The sequence below is a fragment of the Engystomops pustulosus genome, chromosome 3, assembly GCF_040894005.1.
Source record: "Engystomops pustulosus chromosome 3, aEngPut4.maternal, whole genome shotgun sequence".
In the NCBI taxonomy this organism is placed as follows: domain Eukaryota; kingdom Metazoa; phylum Chordata; class Amphibia; order Anura; family Leptodactylidae; genus Engystomops; species Engystomops pustulosus.
The window spans coordinates 58412754-58433666 of record NC_092413.1 but is presented as its reverse complement, the minus strand read 5'-3'; the positions used below and the strand labels follow the sequence as shown (position 1 = coordinate 58433666).

General features: G+C 37.9%; 1 protein-coding gene across 3 annotated transcripts in view; it reads left to right on the top strand.

Moving 5' to 3' along the window:
• TTC13 (tetratricopeptide repeat domain 13) overlaps nt 1–13410 on the top strand; it is a 55201-nt gene extending 41791 nt beyond the window's left edge. For 2 of the 3 annotated variants that reach the window (XM_072140876.1, XM_072140874.1), the window contains exons 18-23: nt 1995–2104; nt 6428–6563; nt 8739–8818; nt 10521–10599; nt 10859–10938; nt 12290–13410. In XM_072140876.1, the coding sequence (XP_071996977.1) occupies nt 1995–2104; nt 6428–6563; nt 8739–8818; nt 10521–10599; nt 10859–10938; nt 12290–12404 (600 nt within the window). In that variant the 3' untranslated portion in view covers nt 12405–13410. The remainder of the gene's footprint in view (nt 1–1994; nt 2105–6427; nt 6564–8738; nt 8819–10520; nt 10600–10858; nt 10939–12289) is intronic. The other variant, XM_072140875.1, reaches the window with a different exon arrangement.
• The last annotated feature ends 7503 nt before the right edge of the window (nt 13411–20913 follow it).

Sequence of the window (20913 nt, the reverse complement as noted above, 5' to 3'; positions counted from 1 at the left end):
AAAAAAAAAAAAACTGCTCGGCTGCAAATAACAAATCCCTATACAGCTACTACATATACATATAGTAAATTGTCAAAATAAAATAGTTAAAGTTTTCAGTGTGGTGACCCTGAGCAATTTTGTTAATAATAATAAAAAAAAGGTAAAAATTTGATAGGGTTCTTATTGTATTGGCTAAAAAATCACTAATTTTTACAGCAAAGTAAACATCCAATAGAATGAAACCCAAAAAACAAAAGGGTGCATTTATTAACCCGTTTTTCATTTTCTGTTATATTTACATAAATAGTTTTTCCAAAGAGAAATAAGTTATGACATTTGAACTTTGGGAGATGCAATTGGATAGTATAAATTTTCATATTACACAAACCTAGAACTTTCTAGACTGAGGACAGAGAAAAGCTTAGAAGGAATTAAGGGGTAGGATCATCAATAACAAATTCTTTGTGCATCTGAACCAAGCTGCAGCTATCTTGTATGGACTTGGTAACTCAGAGTTGTGACTCCCGACAACTAGGAGTTCGACATCCACCACCTTAGGACATTATCCTAATATTGATGAACTAACCTAAAGAGACATTTTTTTTTTTCCAGGTTATTGATGGCTGTTTACAGCCATACTGTTGGGGGTATTTGGGACACTAAACCAACCAAAGGTCCTTGTGAACCTTTTGGCTCTGTGTCTCAAATTGCCATGTTATGACTATGCATGGGGCTGATATCCAATAAACAACATTTATACTTTTAAAACTTTATGTTTTGCACTTTTATATGTAAAATAAGAGCTGCATACAGTCTAGAACCTAACCAAATGTCCAAGCACAAAGTAATATAAAGATTAATACATCTGACCAGAGCTCTTCATTAAACCTGATATCCTCTTTCCTTAATGTGTTTCAATTGATTCCAAACCAGATCCAATACTTCTAGAGTTCTACACAAGAAAAAGCCACCATTCAGACTGGAATTGCTAGCTCTAGATCCTCCTCACACCTCAAAATCCCTGTTCACCGGTGTTTGCTATAGAAGAAATTTAAATACACATAGCGTAGTGTGTTGCATCCAACAGATTGCCCCGGAGAAGCCATTCAGACGAAACCCGGTCGGGCACGAGAGATTGGCATCCTCAGGGAGTTTTATATATGCTCATTTTAGTCTCTTGTTTGTGAGTATAAGACAAAAAAAGGTATCTTATTGGATGTAGCAGACTACGCTATGTGTATTTAAATTTCTTCCATATCAAACACCGGGGAAGAGGGATGTTCAGTTGTGAGGAGGATCTAGAACTCGCATTTCCAGTCTGAATGTTGGCTTTTTCTTGATGGAGGTTGTGTGGAACGTATTGGATTTTGGCTTGGAATCAATGGAGACACATTGAGGAAAGGGGAAATCTGGTTTAATGAAGAGCTCCGGTCAGATGCATTAATCTTTATAAAATGTTTATACTTGCCTAGAGACTAGTCCAATAAGGTGTATCAAATTCTTCACTGGGGTCACTCCTGAAATGTCCATACGTATGTTAACTATGAAATAGCCATTCTGTATCGCTATTTTCTTCCAGTAACCTACATTGTGCCTTCCCTGTCATTTCACATTGAAATTTATTGACAACTGGGTATTTCTATTCAACCTTGTCAAAGTGGTGCGTCTCCGCAGAGTTCCTACAGTTACCACCCAGTTGTCTATTTATAAATTTGTAATTGAAATTACAGGGTAATACAGTATTATCATACAGGTCCCATTTAATATCAAATGCTAATATCAACTCAAATGCTTATATATGAAATCTCATGTCTTTTGGGGTATTTTTGATTGTTTTTATTTTATTTTTGTCTTCATGGCAAATAGTCATTGGATTTTGTATGGGAAATGCTCCTTACGGTTTTCTAGACATAAATGAAAATACTGTAGGTGACTTTTTTTTTTTTTCGAAAGATGAAATAAAATAATCTGTTCACCTATAAATTGATAATACTTATCTTACTTTTTGAAAGCAGTTAAACAGCAAAACAAGAGATGGGTTCACAGTGAACACAAAAGTTCCCAGCCTCAAAGATCCAGGGAAAGAATATGATGGATTCACAATAACTATAACAGGAGATAAGTAAGAAACACATTTCTGTATCTGAACCTCCTTTTATTTATCTGCAAAGACATCCCTTTATTCTTAAAGCCACTTAGTCTTTTCCTTTTCTTCCAAGGTTAAAGGGAACCCGTCAACAGAAATTTACCTAATAAGCCACTACAGATATATTTCCAAGGAGCTGGAGACCTTCCAGATTGTGTTTCTTTCATGACTCCATGTGGTGGCAGTATTCAGAATATCTACTTTGAAGTGAGATGTAAACTGGTTGTATAAAGTCAGGGAGGCAGGGATTTTGACACTGAAGTCAAGCTTTCTCTTCTTCAGAAAGACACTGCACTGTAATTGATGGACCTGCATCCAGAGACATCACTAACCAGATCTCCTTAAGTCGGATGAATGATGTCAATCACAGAGATTGTCTTTATACAGCCAATTTACATCTCACTTCAAAGTTGATTTTCAGGATGATGCCACCACACTAAACCATGAAAGAGACATAAACTAGAAGGTGTTACGCTGCTTGACAATATTCTGGTAGTGGTTTATTAGGACAATTGCTGATGACAGGTTCCCTTTAAGAAAACAATATATTTGTCTTTATGTGTATTATCTATTGACTTATTTCAGTTTACATTATATATACAGTACACTAAGCAACTCATGAAACTAATATATTTCCATCACATGTAAAAGAAAAATATGTTCAATCTATGGATCTATAATAATTCTTACAGCAAGAGGGTGAGCTGGTGTATTCATATCCATTTATAATATTTCCTAGTCGTGTAAAAAAGAAAATACACCTTCTTTAGATTCTATGGTGTGAAGCATGAGGATGTATTTCAAGGACAAGATTTTTTTTTTTTTTTTTTTTTTTTTTTTTTTTTAAGGTAAATACAACTTCATATGAACAACACTCAACTTATTCAACTATGTTATTACTTCACAACCTTCAACCAAAAGTAGGACAAAATGTAGTAGCAGTATATGAACAATTACGTACACCCTTAGCATGAAAAAAAAAGTCAAGGAAGTGGACCCATTACACGTTTGTGTGCATGAGGCCTAACACAGGCCCCCTTTATTTTCTATGTGGTCATTCCTGTGGCTAATGCATGCACTGCTTCAAATTACAGAGAAGGTCCTATACCTGCCCGGCTTTGTGGTGTGGGCACTCTTTTTCTGTTGACGTAGACATTGTGAGTGCTAGAGTGATGTCCATGAGCTGAAGTATGTTCTAGTGTAAGGTCACCTATTGAACGCATAAACTGCGGCCATTATCCTCATATTTTGGATCTTTTTTTCTGGTACATACTAGAGAACCTACAGTAGAAGGTCTTAAAAAAAAAAAAAAAGACAAGGTGTTGTAATGTGGCATCTATCTGGATCTCAGCCGAACTGAAGAGCTGTGGCAGGACCTCATAAGAGATGCAAATAAATGAATGTTCAAAACCCCAATGAACTAATGTTATGAAGAAGAGTTGAGCCAAAACTATCTGAGGTGGAATTTACATAGTTTTAAGACCTTATAAGCATCAGATTTTTTTTTATTTTTTTATTTCCTATTACCAGTAATTCTATAGAATTCCAAGATTGTAAATATGGGTAAAGTAACTGACAAACCAAATCTATTAATATTTAGTTTCATTAGAAAAAAAAATGACAGAGGTATGAAGCTTGAGAAGAAAATGTCCAGACATTCCAGCACAGCTCATATTAAATCTGTTCAAATTATAGTTAACCTCAAGTTTTCATAGCATGTGGTGTTTCACATATTGTTTTATTTGAGGTTAATTTCCCTATTTCCTGTAATAAACTCGCAGATAATTGTGGGATTCCAATAGTTTCTTTTATTTTGTGCTGAGAATAATTTACAGCGAATATATTTTATTTGGTATCAAGAGCAGTATAGGCTAGCTTCACATGGCTGTATTGTAGCTGCGTAATCAATATTCAAAGGGCTTGGCCACCTTGCCTCATGTTTTTTTGTAATGTGTGTAAGTATGAGAGGCAGGATATTAGGTAATTTTACATATCAAAAAAGCAGAGCAAAACTTTTAATAGATGTATATTTGTAAAGTGAACCCTCTTGTCTTTTACGTAATCAGCCAGACATTCCTGACCATAAAATGGCCGCAGGTGGAGGATCATGTGATCTCTAACTGGCGATTCCTCATGGAAAGATAGAGATCACATGACCCTCCATCTGCAGCCATTTTATGGAGAGGAATGTCTGAGGAGGTAAAAGATAGGAGCTTTCACTTTACATATCAAGAAAGTTATCTAATATCATGCTCCCCTACACTTACACACATATTGCAAAAAACACAAGTGATTTCAGCCTTATGAAATCGGCATCAGGGCCTTTTAAGATGACCATATTGAGACTGGGAAATGTAGTCTGTGTGCCCCCACATTCTCAAGCCCAACCTGAATTCTTGGTAGTTTTTGTGGAACTACCTCAAGTCTGCATAGAGTTTTATATGAGTAGAGTACACTAGAGCCATGATCTATCTGATCTGAACTCTGCATCTGAGGTTCAACAAGCTATGGATGTACATTAGAATTGGCCAACATGTAAATGGTTTCCCAATCCAACATAGATGACTCTAAGGCTATATTCACACGACCGTAGGGGGGCGTATATCAGTATGCGGCCGTACATATGTCCCCCATAGGTGCAGCACCGTACCGCTCTGTACACGGGGTAAAGATGGGACATGTCCTATCTTTCCCAGTGTTACTGCGCCGTGTATCTCTATGGAGAGGGGAGGGGGGTCACTCCTCCTCCTCCTCTCCATGGCGCCGGACGTGTGCCCGCTCTGCTACGGCCGGGCGGTCACTCTTTCGTGAGCATGTAGCCTAAAATCTACCGTGCCTGCTTTTTTCTTTCTTTTTTTTTTTTTTTGTACATTGTGGGAACTTAATTCTTCCAATGTTTGCCCAATACATTTTATTCCAGTATAATTATAGTAACACATAGTATGTATAAGCTATTTAATTCTTTGTTAATTTGAATGGTAAAAACATGTTTTTAGTCTTTTCCCCAGTGTATTTTGAGGCGCCTTATTTTTATCGATGGAGCTGTTTTCGAGAACCTCTTTTGCATTATAGTTTGAAGTACCTATGACTTTTTGATAATTCTCAATTTTTATAGGGGGATTTTAAGTTTTTATCAAATTTTATTTATTTTAAGGTTTTCACTGGATGGATAATTGCGACGATTTTAAAGCTTGTTACTAGAATGTGGCAATGCAAATAATTTATACCTTTTTGTTAAATTTCTATTTAAATTTTTTTTTAAATTATTACATTTTCATTTTAGTCATCCTTGTAACTAACAATTTTCAAAGTCTTTTGGACTTGCACACTGTTTCTCGGTCACTCTTATTTTACAATGTTGGATTTATGCTGAATAATATGGTCTTGTACTGAAGTACATGGACGTCTTGCACACTTGACAGGCCTATTAGACCCAGCATCTGTACAGTGCCAATTGCTGTCTTCAGAACCCTCCAATGCCCCTCAATTAAAAACAGTTGGGATTTTAAAAATATATATTTGTTACATTTTTTAAAGACCAGGAATGGGCTTGAAAAACAAAGTACTAATTCACATGGAAATGGTATGCGGTTTTCGTTCTTGCTGTTTTTTTAAAATTTATTTTAATTTCGGATGCAGCTGAAATGGACTCATATAAACTTTAGTAAAATTGTTATATGGCTGCGGTGTAGAAGACGCAGCTAAATGCATGTTGTATTTAAATAGAGAAGCAAGCTACCTGTCATGACCTAGTGACAATGGGTAAATCTAGATCAACTAGTAGTATGATGGGACAAAAAAAGTCTGCCTTTTTCCACTAAAAAAAAAGTCTTCTTCTTTTGTGGTTGTGTGGTATCGAAATGGATATCAGGTTGGATGAGCAAGTGCCAGATTTAGTTGCAAAAATTTCTGCATCAAAAATGCTTTTTGCTGCATGAATAGGTTAGCCAAAGTAAAATGAGTAACGTGTAGTTAAGTTGGGTAGAATATATTTTGGTAAGTATTTCTTCAAGGATAGTGTGACTTTTCAAAAATGTATATTTAAAAAAACTACAGCATAAAATGTTTTGTAAAATCTCCATTATTTCGGCAGTATTTTGCATTGATTACTTTGAGCGAAAACCAGTTGACTACCCGGAGATGTTTGGCCACTCTTGGTAATGGCTCACAATCATGGATGTAATAACCGCTGTGTGAACTGGCCCTTATTCTGACAAATAACAGTTTTACAAAACCTGGTAGATGTCCTCATGTTTTCTACTTGAGATCGCTTTGTAATGTTTGGATGTTCTCTTTCAGAATCGGTAATATATTGTTCTCTGTTGAGACACAGACCACAGAGGAAAGAACTCAATTGTACCATGCAGAGATCGAGGCTCTTTATAAGGATCTTACTGCAAAAGGGAAAGTGTTGGTACTTTCCACAGAACTTGGAGTGAGTGGTATTTTATTTCTTTTATGTGTAAAGGAAAAAAAAAATTGCCACAAAGAGTTTTGATTTTTGAAACATTAGGGCAGCATGTCATTTCCCTTGTTTTTTTTAAGTAAATGGATTTCTCTACATACCCATTTCTGGAATATTCTTTTAAACGCTGCATTGTGCTTAAATGATGATATTGAGAACTGGCAGTTACCATTCCTGTGGTCGGAAAGTTATGCATCTAGTCTGTGACCCCTGATTGGACAATTTCCTAGTATGCAAAGAGACTCCCCAACTTGATGACACTATGGGGCACATTTACTTACCCATTGTCTTGCGACACAATTTGAAAGTTAAATCCCCCGCTCAGTTCATCATTCGACGGCACCCTCCCCCCCCCCCACCCCCCAATTTGTGTCGCATGGTAGCCAGCGCAGCTGCGACCAAAAACGATTGCATGTATCACAATTCCACCTTTGTATATAAGCCCCTATGTTGTCAGTTTCTAGGCAGAATAACAGAGAAATGGCACAAAGTAAATTACTGTTCCAGCAGTGATATTTCTTGAAGAGTGTTTGCAAAAATGTCTCGGTAGAGTCATAGTGTCCTCTTTAGAGGGACTCTGTCACAAGGTTTTACCTCAGAACCCTCAGGTAGAGTAAGAAATGTTCCTCTAAGAATTCGCTATTTATCGATGGTCACATGAAACTGAGCAGAGAAGAGTCCTATTTTACCTGAGGTGAGTTAAGCATAGAGGCTGCAGGGGGAGTGTCACTGCAGATACCCCTATCTTTGGTTCTATATAACCTAGAAACATAATAAATATAACATGTAAGTATAAGCATAAGAATTCTCCGAATTTTATCAGGATTGTAGGTTTTTGATATACAGAACTGGAGATACAAATAGTTAAAGACATAGTAGGAAATGTGAGCTGCGGATAACAATCCAGCACCCTTTTATTTATTTAGTTGCATTTATCTTCATTTCTGTAGATCACACAAACACAAGTCTGATGAGCTCTTATCTTTAATATGACACCAGAAGCATGTCTCTAGATGCTATGGACCCAAAGAAGGGGGCATCTGAAGTCACATTCCCCCTGTAACCTCTAAATGTGACTCATTTCAGGCAAAATATGACTTGTGTTCTCATTTTCAGATGAATTTGGAGCAGATTTAAATATAGGTAAACCGGTAAGATATGAAAGGGGAAATTCTAGAAAGGACATTTGGTTTCATACCCTACCGGCCATTCTACGCTTTGTGGTTCAGGTACTTTTTACTTTTGCAACTGGTGCTCACTGTGATATGGGTGGGTAATTTTAAAGGGAACATGTGCATTTTCACAAATACAGCTAGTGACTGGTTCCCATAGAGCCCTAATAACTGAAACCTTTCATTGAACTAAAAATGTTTCCATTACATCCCCATAAATCAACTTTGTTTTATTACCTGTCATAAAAGGGGGGCAGTGTATCATAGAGCAGAATATCATGGCACAGGAACAAAGAGGCAGGGCAGCACAAGTAAATTTTAATATGCATTTTTTGTAACATTGCAGCCATGGAGAGGAACCATTTAGTAGGGATAACGGTAATGCTTTTTAATCATAGTTTTTAATGAAGTATTTATTTTGGGTGGGTCAGTTTCATGACAGGTTCTTATTAAATAGAATTTCTCTTTTTCAGTGGACATCCTCTATGACCCCTTCCACATACATATCTCAGCTCCTTTTTTTTTTTTTTTTTTTTTTTTTTTTTGGGCTGCGAGCACTTGGCTATGTACTAGAGTCTGTGTCAGTGAGTTTGTTATTGCAGATCTTTAGCACTTACCAACTGTCTGTATTTTCAAGGTGACTGGATTGTTACATTAATAGACCTGCATACATTTCTCTTTGTGCATATCCAATTTCAAAGTATAGTTTAGTTTAATGCATGAAAACCCTTTCATTGCAGAAATGATACAAGGCCATTCTATATTCTTTTTTTATATTCAGTAAAATAAAAAAAACATCTTCTTGCTTTTGTCAAATGCACCTCACAAGTCAGTGACCATTGTTCCATCTGCTGAGAATTGGTAGTATCCAGAAGAATTATGTACACATTTCTGTATTAATGTATTGTCTTTTAACCTTGCTCTTGGAAAGACATCCCTGATGCCTGAAATGCTTCTGATCTTTGGTTTCTAGGAGGCAGATGTTGTATGTGAACTGATTCTGTCATTGGTGTATTATTTCTACAATTTAATGCCGCTCTCCAGGGGATCCAGGTCAGTGTCATCCATCTTAATGAAATATTTGGACTATTTGGACGCAATGTACTACTTAATTTTCACAGGAACTGGAAAGACACCATAGGAATTGGGTGGTTTGAAGTAAACTTAATAACTTTGGAAATATCTGGTTCACGAATAATTGTTATGGTGCTGAACCAGTGCACAAACCTACACCAGAATCGGCACTGAAATCCATGTGAATAGCCAGCACCTCTCAGTTATTGCATTGCAGCAAATAAAATTAAGGATAGGATTAAAGATGTTTCTCTGAATTGTGGGCAGCACGGTGGCTTAGTGGTTAGCATTACAGCCTTGCAGCGCTTGGGACCTGGGTTCAAATCCCAGGGTCAACATCTGCAAAGAGTTTATGTTCTCTCTGTGTTTGCGTGGATGTCCTCCAGTTTAATCTCACACTACAAAACATACGGGTAAGGCCCAATTCACACCTCTGTTTGCTTGCAATTATTTCCGTCACATGCAGCATTTGCATGGTGTTTTGAAACCCAATTCCAAGCTGCGGGGAGGGGCTTAGCCAATCCTAGGTGTGTTTCTACTGAGATGCTTGCAATCTGTAACAAGCTCTGAATCTTTTGCATTGTTTACATGCAAAACACATGGTGCTTGTTCCCAAACACAACGTTTCACTTTCAAGCTGCAATTCAAATGTTTGTTTTAGTAGTGTAGTGGGTGATTTATTTATTTTTAATGAATATTTATACATTTTTGTATGTGTTTTTTTTACTTTATATCTCTCCCATGATGTTATAAAAGACCCCTGGGAGACCTTTTCACTGTTGTTTTTATTTTTAAATTTTTTACATGTTTTCCCCTGTAACTGGGACATATACAAGAGCCCAACTTAAGGGGGGAAACGCCCTCCTGTGACTGCTGATGTAGGTCAGAGCAGCTCTGATTAACCTCCTATAGACCTGGTGGTCACATGACCACCTATAGATTGCCCGCTCTGCTCCTCTATGCATCGCACTACCTCAAGATGGGTGAAGGGAGATGGGATTTATTACCGCTTCTTACTTCTCCAATCTCCCTTCCCCTTAGGGTCTCCGGGTGTCTCTAACTACCTACATTATAAAGGTGGAAAAAATGTGACCTAGGTGGAAAGTTTTTTGCACCACTAAAATATAGACTCAACATGTGCATTGCTCACACATACCGCGTAGATCTCAAACCTGAAGGACTGCAAATCTAGAGTTGGAAGACCCCTATCTATCACATACTGATAATCTACCCCATCAGAACTGCAACATTATTGGACTGTAATAGGAATTGCAGATCGGCTCCTCTTCACTTGAATGGAAGCTGAGCTGGAATACCAAACCTTCACTACCATACAATGGATGGTGCCGTAAAAAGTGCTGTGCCACGGACTGATCACTGGGGACTGAACTCCATGCATAATATTGTTATATGATGCACAGAGTTATTGTTAACCCCCAATATTCTACTGTCGGCTTTGTTACATATCGGGGGAAACAAGAAATCTATGCATCATATATCAATATCCTGCATGGAATCAGTCCCCAGCATAGTGATCAGTCCATGGCACGGCACTTTTTACGGCCTGATATTGGACGAATGTGAATCCAGCCTCATAGTTTATACATATGAATAGTTAATAAAACCTAAATCATTTACTTTAATTTCCAGTAGTTTTTAATGCATTTTTCCTCTTCTCTAGTGTGGTTGCATATTCTGTAATTATGGGGGCATTAATGGCAAGTGGCAAGGAGATTTCGGGCAAGATCCCAAAAGGAAAGGTTTGTCTTTTTTTTTTTTTTTTTTTTCCTCTCCATTATGCCAAATTTCTTTTTGTAAAATCTTTCTTACATTTTGAGAGAGCATTTTCCCAAAAAGTGTTAAATTTGCCCTATCCAAACATGATATGTTGCAGCGATAGCCAATTTATTTCTATTTCTGAACATAGTGTTATCTTACTTTTTATTTGTTTGTGAATAAGGGGTTTATATGTTTTGGCCACTAATATGTTACATTTTTTGCTATACATTGGATTTTTAGCTGGTGGATTTTGAAGCAATGACTGCACCCAGAGCAGAAGCATTCAGCAAAACTTCCAAAAGCTGGATGACTCTAAGAAGGTACGTTGTTAAGTCTCATGAAACAAAGCTATTCCACAGGTCTCCAAAAACCATGTGATGGCTTTCATTAATTACATTAAGGAACTTTATGACTTCTTTACTTGGAGGTGGAAGGTAACTGTCCTTAGGGAGGAAATGCCATAAGATAGAAGAATGAATCCTTTGTGTATCTCCTGCTCCACCGTTGGTTCTTAAAAGAGAAGAGCAAAAAATAGTGCAGCCAATCACAATTCTCATGAGTCTTGTGACGGCATCACCATTGAGTCCACTTTGTTGGCTGCAGGAAAATAAACTGCTGGAGCAGGAAACTTTTTTTTTTTTTTTTTTTACAATTTTGCTACATTTTTTCAATCTTCCAGTGCCAAGTAGACTTGCCATGCTCGGCAGTGATTTTATCCCCTTTTAAACGCCTTATATGGACCTCTCAATGTTAGTTGCCACATACAGGGACTGTGGATTTGCTAGCAAAGAGGAAGACTTTTTTAACTTTTTAATGCTGGATAGAAAAAAATAAAAATCAGTGTCACAATTTAAGTCTTAGTCCCACTGTGCAGACAATTAAAAGTTTGACCAAAAACTTTAATTATGTGCAGTCCTTGGGATGGCATGGACATATGGGCCCATTTTCATGGTCAGGAGGCCTTACTGTTGTAGACCCCCAGGTATGGTGTTGTGCACCATTGACATTTTGCACTATAAAGATGCAAAAATTTCTCTTTAAGAATTCTTAAAGAGAATCAGTCATCTGCTTCATTACCCCATATTAAAGACATTTTCATGTATCATGATGAAAGGATGGCAGGCATACCACCCCACCCCACCTTATTTTGGTTGTCCAGTTCGTGCAAGTTCCATCTTTGGTGGGTTCGCAACATGTTTCCGCTCTTCTGAGTTTTCAGTCTCTGAAGACCCAAATATTGATAGCAACCCAAAAAAACTTGAACATTTCAAGTGCTAATGGGTCTTGGAGGGAGCCAAAAGTGAGTGGAGTCTGTCTTAAAGCTGTGGGTGCTGTGGGCTGCAGTGAGATACCCCAGGTGCAGCATGAAGAAAAGAACATGTGACTCCACATGTTCAAGACTCTACACGAACTCAGATCACACTCGCAACGCATGCTGCTCGGAATGCACGGCCAAACGCTGCACACCGGGACTGAACTGACATGCTGAGTTCACTCCCGGTGTGCAGCGTTCAGGCCGTGCGTTTCGAGCAGCATGCGTTGCGAGTGTGATGCGAGTTCATCGCATCACACTCGCAAGTGTGGAACCGGCCTTAGTGGTGACATATCGAGATAGTGTGCTTCTTTATACACAAAATTATTGTATCTTGACCCTATTGTTTTGTTCCTCAGCTTGCCTGCTTCATACAAGAGCCTTCCATCTGTATCAGAATCATTCCCTACACTGAGAGCAATGATTGAAGTCTTGAATACAGACTCTTCCCTTCGATGTGACAAGAAATTGTGACAGTTCTATATTTATATAATTGATGGAGACCTTTTGCTTATTAAATTATTTTTGAAGAAAAAAAGTGCAATTGTGAAAAAGCTAGGTTTTTCTTTTTTCTTTTTTTTTTTTTCAAATACATTTTCATTAAAACTTGAATTGATGTCACTGAGCAGTTAAGAGACCAAACCAAAATGTTCATAATGTGAAATCAGAGGCTTCTTGACCTCATGTTACTGGTCGGGGGGGGGGGGTTTGCATTGAGGATTGCAATTGTTTTTTTTTCTGGGTGAACTTTCTTCTATATAACATTTGTGATTTTACAAAAATTTGTTTTATAGGTTACACTAAGCAAATCATTTGTGGGGATAATGATTTTTTCTATTTTTAAGAAAAATACCATGTAATTGCTGTGGTCTGCTAAAGCGTCTGCTATTTATCCAATTTTTTTTAATACTCTCTTGTAGCCAATTACAGGGATTTCCTTCCAGAACCAACCATTTAGTAAACAAACCCCATACATCTGATTTATCTTTGTGGTACCTGTTTTTTGTTTATGGGTTTTTGGTTTTATATTTTTAGTCTCCGTTTAAGGTAATTTTTAGAGGGTTAATGAAAATTGAACAGCTTATTATTACGTTGATTTATCCCAAAGAATAAGTAATGGACAGGAGATACATTGTTCTACCTATTTTATTCTTCATATTTTTATTTTGCTTATTTAATCAAAAAGCGAATGGAAATAATTGGATAATAGGTTGCACTGGATGCAGTAATTCAGTTACAGATTTGATTTTTTTTTTATCTTTTAGGCAGCTATAACTATTGTAAAACGAACAAAATAATTTCTATGGATAAAGAGGAAATGATGCAACTATGAGATACCTCGAACATGCTAAATATACTTGAATTTTTATTCTGGATAATATTGCAGCTGAATATTTGAAAGCACAATATTTTGAATATTTTGAAGTTTCAACTGATGTCAATAAAAGCAAAAAAAATAAAGGGTGTTATTTTGCTTCAATCGATTCAATCTGACTTGTATTGTATGTATCTTCTGCTGCTTCACAGTTATCAAGTAGCAACAACTGAATAGTAAGTCTGGTCTGTTTTTGCAGCAACTATTTGTTGGTTTAGTTTCTGCCACAAAAATGTACAAAAATTCCAGAGACGATGTGTAAATTTTGGTATTTTTTTTGCTGCAAACTTTTTTCCTTTTAGTTTGCATCTGTTTTGTTGTACTAGTCATAGCGGTGTTTGAAACTCTAGCCTAGACTGATATGGCCCAAAGCATTTTAGACTGTTTTGGGGCAAATTAAGACAAACTTAAACTACTTGTTCCTATGTATCTATACGTTTCAACTACCCAACTAAAATGTATTCTGAAACCCTCCCCATCAAAGGGTACCTGTTGGCACAACCCCTATTTTTTTTTTTCCATACACATGTTCCAAAAGCTTGCTTTTGTCACGTTTGTGAGTAGTACAGGTTTGCTATAATCATGTAGTGCATTTTACCTGGCTACCTAACAAGCTCCCACGCAGAGTCCTGGGGACAGGAATTAAATATCAAACGGAAAGATGGATCAGACGGTTGGTGAAGATCATAGTGGCCAGACCCCTATAGATCATAAATTGATAATAAATTGATGGTTAAACAATAATATTTGGTGAGATTGGGTATGCATATAACAGAAAAAGGGCATATAAAGAGCTAAATGTTTAATAAGGGTATTATGCTTAATACATGATTTCCTTATGTGCTTGTGCCTAACCCACTGCCATGTGTTGTTCCCTCTCTTTATTGCTGGGAGAGTCTCCACCCTCCTGGATTTTCTTATATGGCAATGGAGATTCCTGTAAATGCCAACTATTACACTGTCATTACTTAGGTGTGGTCAGACACTGCTCCTTCGCAGTTGTGTATGAGGAGGAGAATGTCAGTGTTATGTACAGGCCAAACCTGTCAACAGAGCTGTTTATTTCTTCTGGATATTTCTTTGTGCCCTGGCATTGCTGAAACATAACACAGTCTTCCCAGAACCATAAAAAGGAAGCCCACAATTCTATAGTATCTCATTTAATACGGTCCTAGATATTTTGCACAGCAATTCAAAGGTCTAAGCAAAGGTTATTGCTCACCTACCTGGCATTACAAATTGTTCTAAGAATCAGGCAAGAGGCATTCTGTATCATTGCTGTAAAAACCAATGGTTGTGTGCTGCTACACTCTACCACATAATAATCATTTCCACCGGATAACCCCTCATTAAAGGGATCCTGTAATCAGTGCAAAGGTGGCACATGAGGTGATAATGTCTGCAGTGGTTATTCCACTTTTTAGGAACTAGATTTGCACACCATTTTACCTAAGGGTTCTTTTGTTTTTACGGACTTGCACTTACATTTTACAACTTTTTGAAAGGTGATACTTCATAAATCTGTCGATGATATCTGGATTCCCATTATTATTTATTGTACAGCACCATGGAATTAATGGTGCTTTATAAATCAGTAACAGGTTCACATACATTACATTAAGACAAAAAAGGGTGCAGATACAAAACTACAGTGATCAGGAGACAAGTAGGAGGAGGACCGGGCTCACAATCTATATGGGGGGATGGAGACTCGAGGTAAAGGAACAGAGCAGTTAATGTGTGTTGTAAGCAGGTTACATTTGAAGGATGACATTTGAAGAATGATCAATCTGGAGTAAGTTTTGAGTGGATTTAAATAGGCTGCAAAAAAAGTTGCAAATGTGAGCCAATTAAAGAAAAAAAAATCTTACAAAGCCCCCCACCCTCTTTGTAGATTATGGTTTCTGGTTCCCTGTAACTACATGAGTGGGACATATTAATCTAATATACAGTACCTATTCCTCCAACTGAAGAAGAGCACTACAGTATATCCAAAGCTGCTGCCAATCCTGTGGATGTAAAATAATCATTGCTCTCATACTGAAGTTTCTTGATCTCTTCAGCAGAGTGGAGTCTGAGATAAGGTGCTAAGATATGTAAATGGTGCCTGTAGAAGTGCTAATGCAAACATAAGAGATGGCATCAAGACTAAATTTACATCTTGCTTGGCTGTACTGGGAATATTTTTGTCTTATCTATATTTAAACTTGCTGTGAGGAGAACATCTGGATTTAGTGTCCCTGGAAGTATCAATTTATTCTTTCAATCACTGCCAAGAAAGATGCCAACTACTTTGTATATCATATTACATTTTCCCTTTGTCAACATTTAAGACAACAATACCAAAAATGGGCAAAAAATTACAAGCATACTGGGTAGTCCCACATTTTGCATGAATAAATCAAAATATCTGCAGGGGAACCTCGCCTATCTTATCTTAAAGGAAATCTACCACATCATTTAACCTCTGCAAAGCATCATGATTTGACTATATGTTTTGGATCATTGTCCATCTCTTTTATGAAACTCTGGATATAAGCACACAGTTTGTCTCTTTATTCATGCGGGTGCTTCAGTCCTGTGCGACATCATTAACCCCTTACCGCTCTGCGCCGTAGCTGTACTGCGCTGAGTCCCGCGAATAGCGCTCAGCGCAGTACAGCTACTGCGCAGAGACGATGCCGGTTCAGCGCTGTATAGCAGCCGAACCGGCATCGTTAGCCGCGGGATTTCAACGGTAATCTACCGTTGACATCCCCGGCTAACACCCGCGGTCGGAGTGGGCTCCGATCGCGGGTGTTTAACCCGTTAAATGCCCCGGTCAACGCGACCGCGGCATTTAACATGCCTTCTGGGGGTCTTTACATCACAATCGGCCCCCCCGCACCGTTTTCGGGGGGGCCGATTGCTGTTTTGCCACCTCTGGGGTCCGATCGGGACCCCAGAGAAGCCTTGAGGGTTTACCTTTAAGATGGCGTCTGTGACGTCATCTTAAAGGCAAAGTGTCAGCCTATGCATCTGCATAGGCTGGCACTGATAATACCCTGCAATACATTAGTATTGCAGAGTATTATCAAGAACAAGCAATCAGATGATTGCTTGTTCATATCCCATGGTGGATCATGTAAAAAAATGTAAAAAAAATGTTTTTCAATAAAAAATTACTTTATAAATCACTAAAAATGCCCATAAGCCCCAAAACATATAAAGAGACATATAACACTCAAAAAAGTCTAAATCATAACACAAACCCCACATATATAGTATCACCGCGTCCGTAACAATCCATAGAATAAAACTAAATAACTATTGAACCCATATGATGAACGCCGTAAAAAAAAACGTTAAAAACCCGCCAAAAATTATGATTTTTACCTATTATATCCCACTAAAAATGCAATAAAAAGTGATCAACAAAACATATGTACTCCAGAATGATATTGTTGCAAAGAACAACATGTCCCTCAAAAAACAAGCCATCAACCAGCTCTGTAGCCAAAAACGTAACAATGTTATGCCACTTGGAAGACGGCGATGCAAAAATGATAGATTTTTCCCCACATTAGGGTTTTATTTGGCAAATTTAGTAAAACATAAGAAAAAATATTCATGTCTGGTATCCCCGTAATCGTATCGACCCATAGAATAAAGATAACATGATTATTAGGCTATACGGTGAACACAAAAAAAAAAAAAGTAAAAAATCCAGTACAGAATTGATGCTTTTCTACTCATGACCTCAAAAAAAGTTCCAAAATTTTCAACAATAGGTGATACCAACCCCAAAATGGTAACACTGGAAAAAGCATCTCGTCCCGCAAAAAAAATGCCGTCACATGGCCCAAATAACGGAAAAGCGAAAATGTTATAGCCTTCAAAAGGGGGCAACGAGGAAACTAAAATCCTGGCAGCTGCAGGGTGCTCCTTCCCTTCTGCGCCTTGCTGTGCCCCCATAACACAAGTAATGTCCACATGTGGGGGGTCGCTGCACTCAGGAGACATTGTAGAACAAATTTTATGGTGAGTTTTCTCTTTTTATCTTTTGGAAATGTGTAAATTTTAGGGCTAGATGAACGTATAACCGACAAAATTTGACCATTCTAAATTTCACCGCCATTTTGATTCAATTACTATGAAGATCTCAAGGGGTTAACAATCTTTGTAAATGCTGTTTCTGATAGTTTGAGGGGTGCAGATTTGAAAATGGGTTGGTTATATAGGGGGTTTTGTTGCTAAATATGTAAAATTTGATTTCAAACAGTATTTATCCCCAAAATAGTCAATTCCGAAAATACGGAAAATCGCTATTCGATTTGTAGGCCGCGTGACGTCAAAATAAATTATCCAAACATTTCAAAAATTATGAAAATGTTAAGTAGACAAATGGGAAATGTTATTCTGCAAGTTATTTAGGTGGTAAATCTATCTGCCTGAAAACGCGGTGATTTTGAATTTCGAAAATGGCAAATTTTTCTAAAAATTCATCACTTTTTTCTTTTTTTTGTAAATAAACGCAAAACGTATCAGCCAAAATTTACCACTAAAATGAAGTACAACATGTGGGGAAAAAACAATATCAGAATCGCTTTGATAAGTAACAGTGTTCAAAAGTTATAACCATATAAAGAGACGCAGGTCAAATTTCAAAAAAAAGTTGCGAGCCTTAACCTGCAAACAGGCTGCGTCCTTAAGGGGTTAACAAACACTGGTGTCCCAGTGTAACTGGAGGCCATGCATGCCCAAGCCATTAACTACATGTGCATGTTTTACAGATGATTTCGTATGCTTTGGATCATGAGTAAAGATGAGCGGACCTGAACTTTAGGTTCGGCATCCTCTATTCGGCAGCTCTGCCTAATGCAGATGTCCATAATTCCCCCACAAACTAGGCATGGTTGTTATTGGCCTGTGGACCAAAATAAAGGTTTGTCTGGGCAGTGCAGGAAGTGCCATATTCATGAATAACGTACTTCACAATTCATTGATCTAGCGCCCCCTGGACACTACACAAGCAAACTGCATCTAGTGCAGTTTGCACTGGTTTTGATAAATGTGGGCCATAGTTGTGAACTAGATTTTTATCTGCAGCTCACAACTATGGGGCACGTTTACTAAGAGTCCGCGGACGGCATTTCCGTCAGGTTTCCCGAATATCGGGGGGCGTGGCCATTGGAAAACCAGACTTATTTGGACTAAGCGTGTCGTAAGACATGCACTCACCGGAAAGAAGAAGGTGAACTCTGGCGGACCTGAGTGGGGAAGCGACACATGCAGGATCTCGGGCGCACAATCTAAGTGAATTGCGGCAGACTTCATCCTGATCTGACAACGCACCTCGGGGATTACGCAGGGTCCGGGTAAATAAATAAATGTCTCACAGAACTGCATGCATGATGATACTTTGACTTCTTATCTTTACTATAATACCAAAAGTAAGGTAGGAGGAACTACAGTATTACAGTCTGAGCACTCCATCTTGCCACCGTCTTAGTACTAAAGAACTTTTGTTTTACTTTTTGATACAATAGTGGGTTCTATTTAAAGCAATTGACATTTAATTGTGTAAATGTCATCTCTTCTCAGGCTGATGTCATGGTAATGATCTACAGAACAAAGGACTATTTATCTAATTAACTATATTAACTAATGAAAAGACAATCCATCCTCCGCCCTATTCCTACTATCTCATTATGGTAATATGTCCTACATGTGGGGGCTGAGCTATGAATCTATTGTAGAGTGGTAACATGGAAGTCTGCTGAACTAGGGCTGGCAAAATCCTACTACAGGACTTTTGGCTCATACATGTGTCAATACCGATCAGTCTGAGCTGTCTCTAAGTGCAAGATTTTGATATACAAGTGGTGCCTTTGATAACTGTGAGCAATAGAAAAAAAATAAGTCCATATCAGTCCAAGGAAATCTCAGACTGCCTTGACATGTGCTATTCAAGGTTGGACTGTCCCACCAGAAGATCCTCTGCTGTGCCCAGGCTCTAACACAATGATAGGTCCAGAGGTCAAACAGAAAACAATCCTATTTGGAGGTGACTTTTTTTTTTCCTTTTGGGGATGATGAATGGTGAGCCCTACAAAAATTTAATCTGGTGGGCCCAAGGAACCCTAATCCGACACTGGGGCTACTCATGTTATGACACAAACAAGAATAAGACATGCTCTAGGTGGCAATACGCGTGGGGTTTCTGCCCTAGCTCCCCAACTTGCACAGTCTACTTGCTGTATCAGGTGGGGGAGCTTGACTGGGCCTGCACACACTGTCATACATTGTTCCCTAGAGATGTCATTTTGGTGATTTTTCACCTTTTTAATTGTTTTTATTTATCTTGTATCCAGTGTTTTTGTATTAATATTGAATAAAGAGAATATCTATTAAATGACATGTTTTTTTTGTTGTTGCATGTCATAGGTTTTCTCATTTATTTTGAGTATTGCTGGTCCCAAACTTCTTTATTTTAATTTTTTTTCATTGACAGCCATAGTTCTGCATAAAAATACTGAAGTGTGAATGACCTGCTACTACAAAGCATCTGTGTATGGTCCAAGCCTAGACCATCAGACTTACAAGACCATTAATGCTGTCCTTCTGAATCGGTCCTTTGTTGGGTATAATGGTATTTTTTTTTACCTACTGGGGTTTGTCTGAAGACGACTTTTTTTTACCTACTGGGGTTTGTCTGAAGACGACCCCTTTTCAGGGTTATCATGTATATAGCTGGTGTAAGGGGAGAATTTGCACTAAACTCTGTGGCCTTAAAGAGCAGCACTGCCCCAGGAGATTCAAATCTGCCTTTTCCTCTCTGTATAGGAAAAAATATATATATTACAGTGATCCTCGGGTGACTGTCCGTAAAAACAAACAATATTGTTGGTGATTTTCAGCTGCTTTCTGCCTCCTTCATATGCATCGTGCATAAGTTTTCACAGAATGTGCATTACCTTTGTTAAGGGTTTTACCACTAATGTCATCTTTGTACCTGTTGGTGGTTGGGCAGGGGTGCAGCTGGTTGCTCTATATGGGTGAACTTGCACATGGCAGGTTTTCTCCAGAAAAGTCTGGGGGGGGGGGGGGGGGGATTAATCATTACAATATGTCTTTGTTGTTTATGTTCAATTCCATTTTTGTTTTATCTGAATTCATAAAGTCAGTCTATGTATGTTGTTGTATTTGGTTCCTCATTTTTCTTGGTTGTCCCATAACAGTGTTTTATTTTTTTGTGTTTGTCGCAAAATGTTTTTTTTTTGTCACACATGCCCCTTGATGTCTTGATGAATATGGTAGTGGTTTTTCTACTATTTCTACATCAGTGGAGTCATTTTGCGCCAAACCTTGAGCCTAAATAAATATTTCCGCCAACTCGCAAATCATGAATTCAGTTCAGTTTTGGGAATTCGGCGCATTTTAAAGTGACTTTGCACTGTCCTGTGTTTATTTAGCACAGTGGAAAGTTGCAAAAGAGCATTTGTACCACAACTTCTCCAAAACAAAGACAAAAAAGACAATGATGAATTCCCTCCTGTGACTTTATTTCAACTGGAAAGGAGAAGATTTTCTGCTTAGCAGCTGAATGAAGGATGACATTTCTGTAAC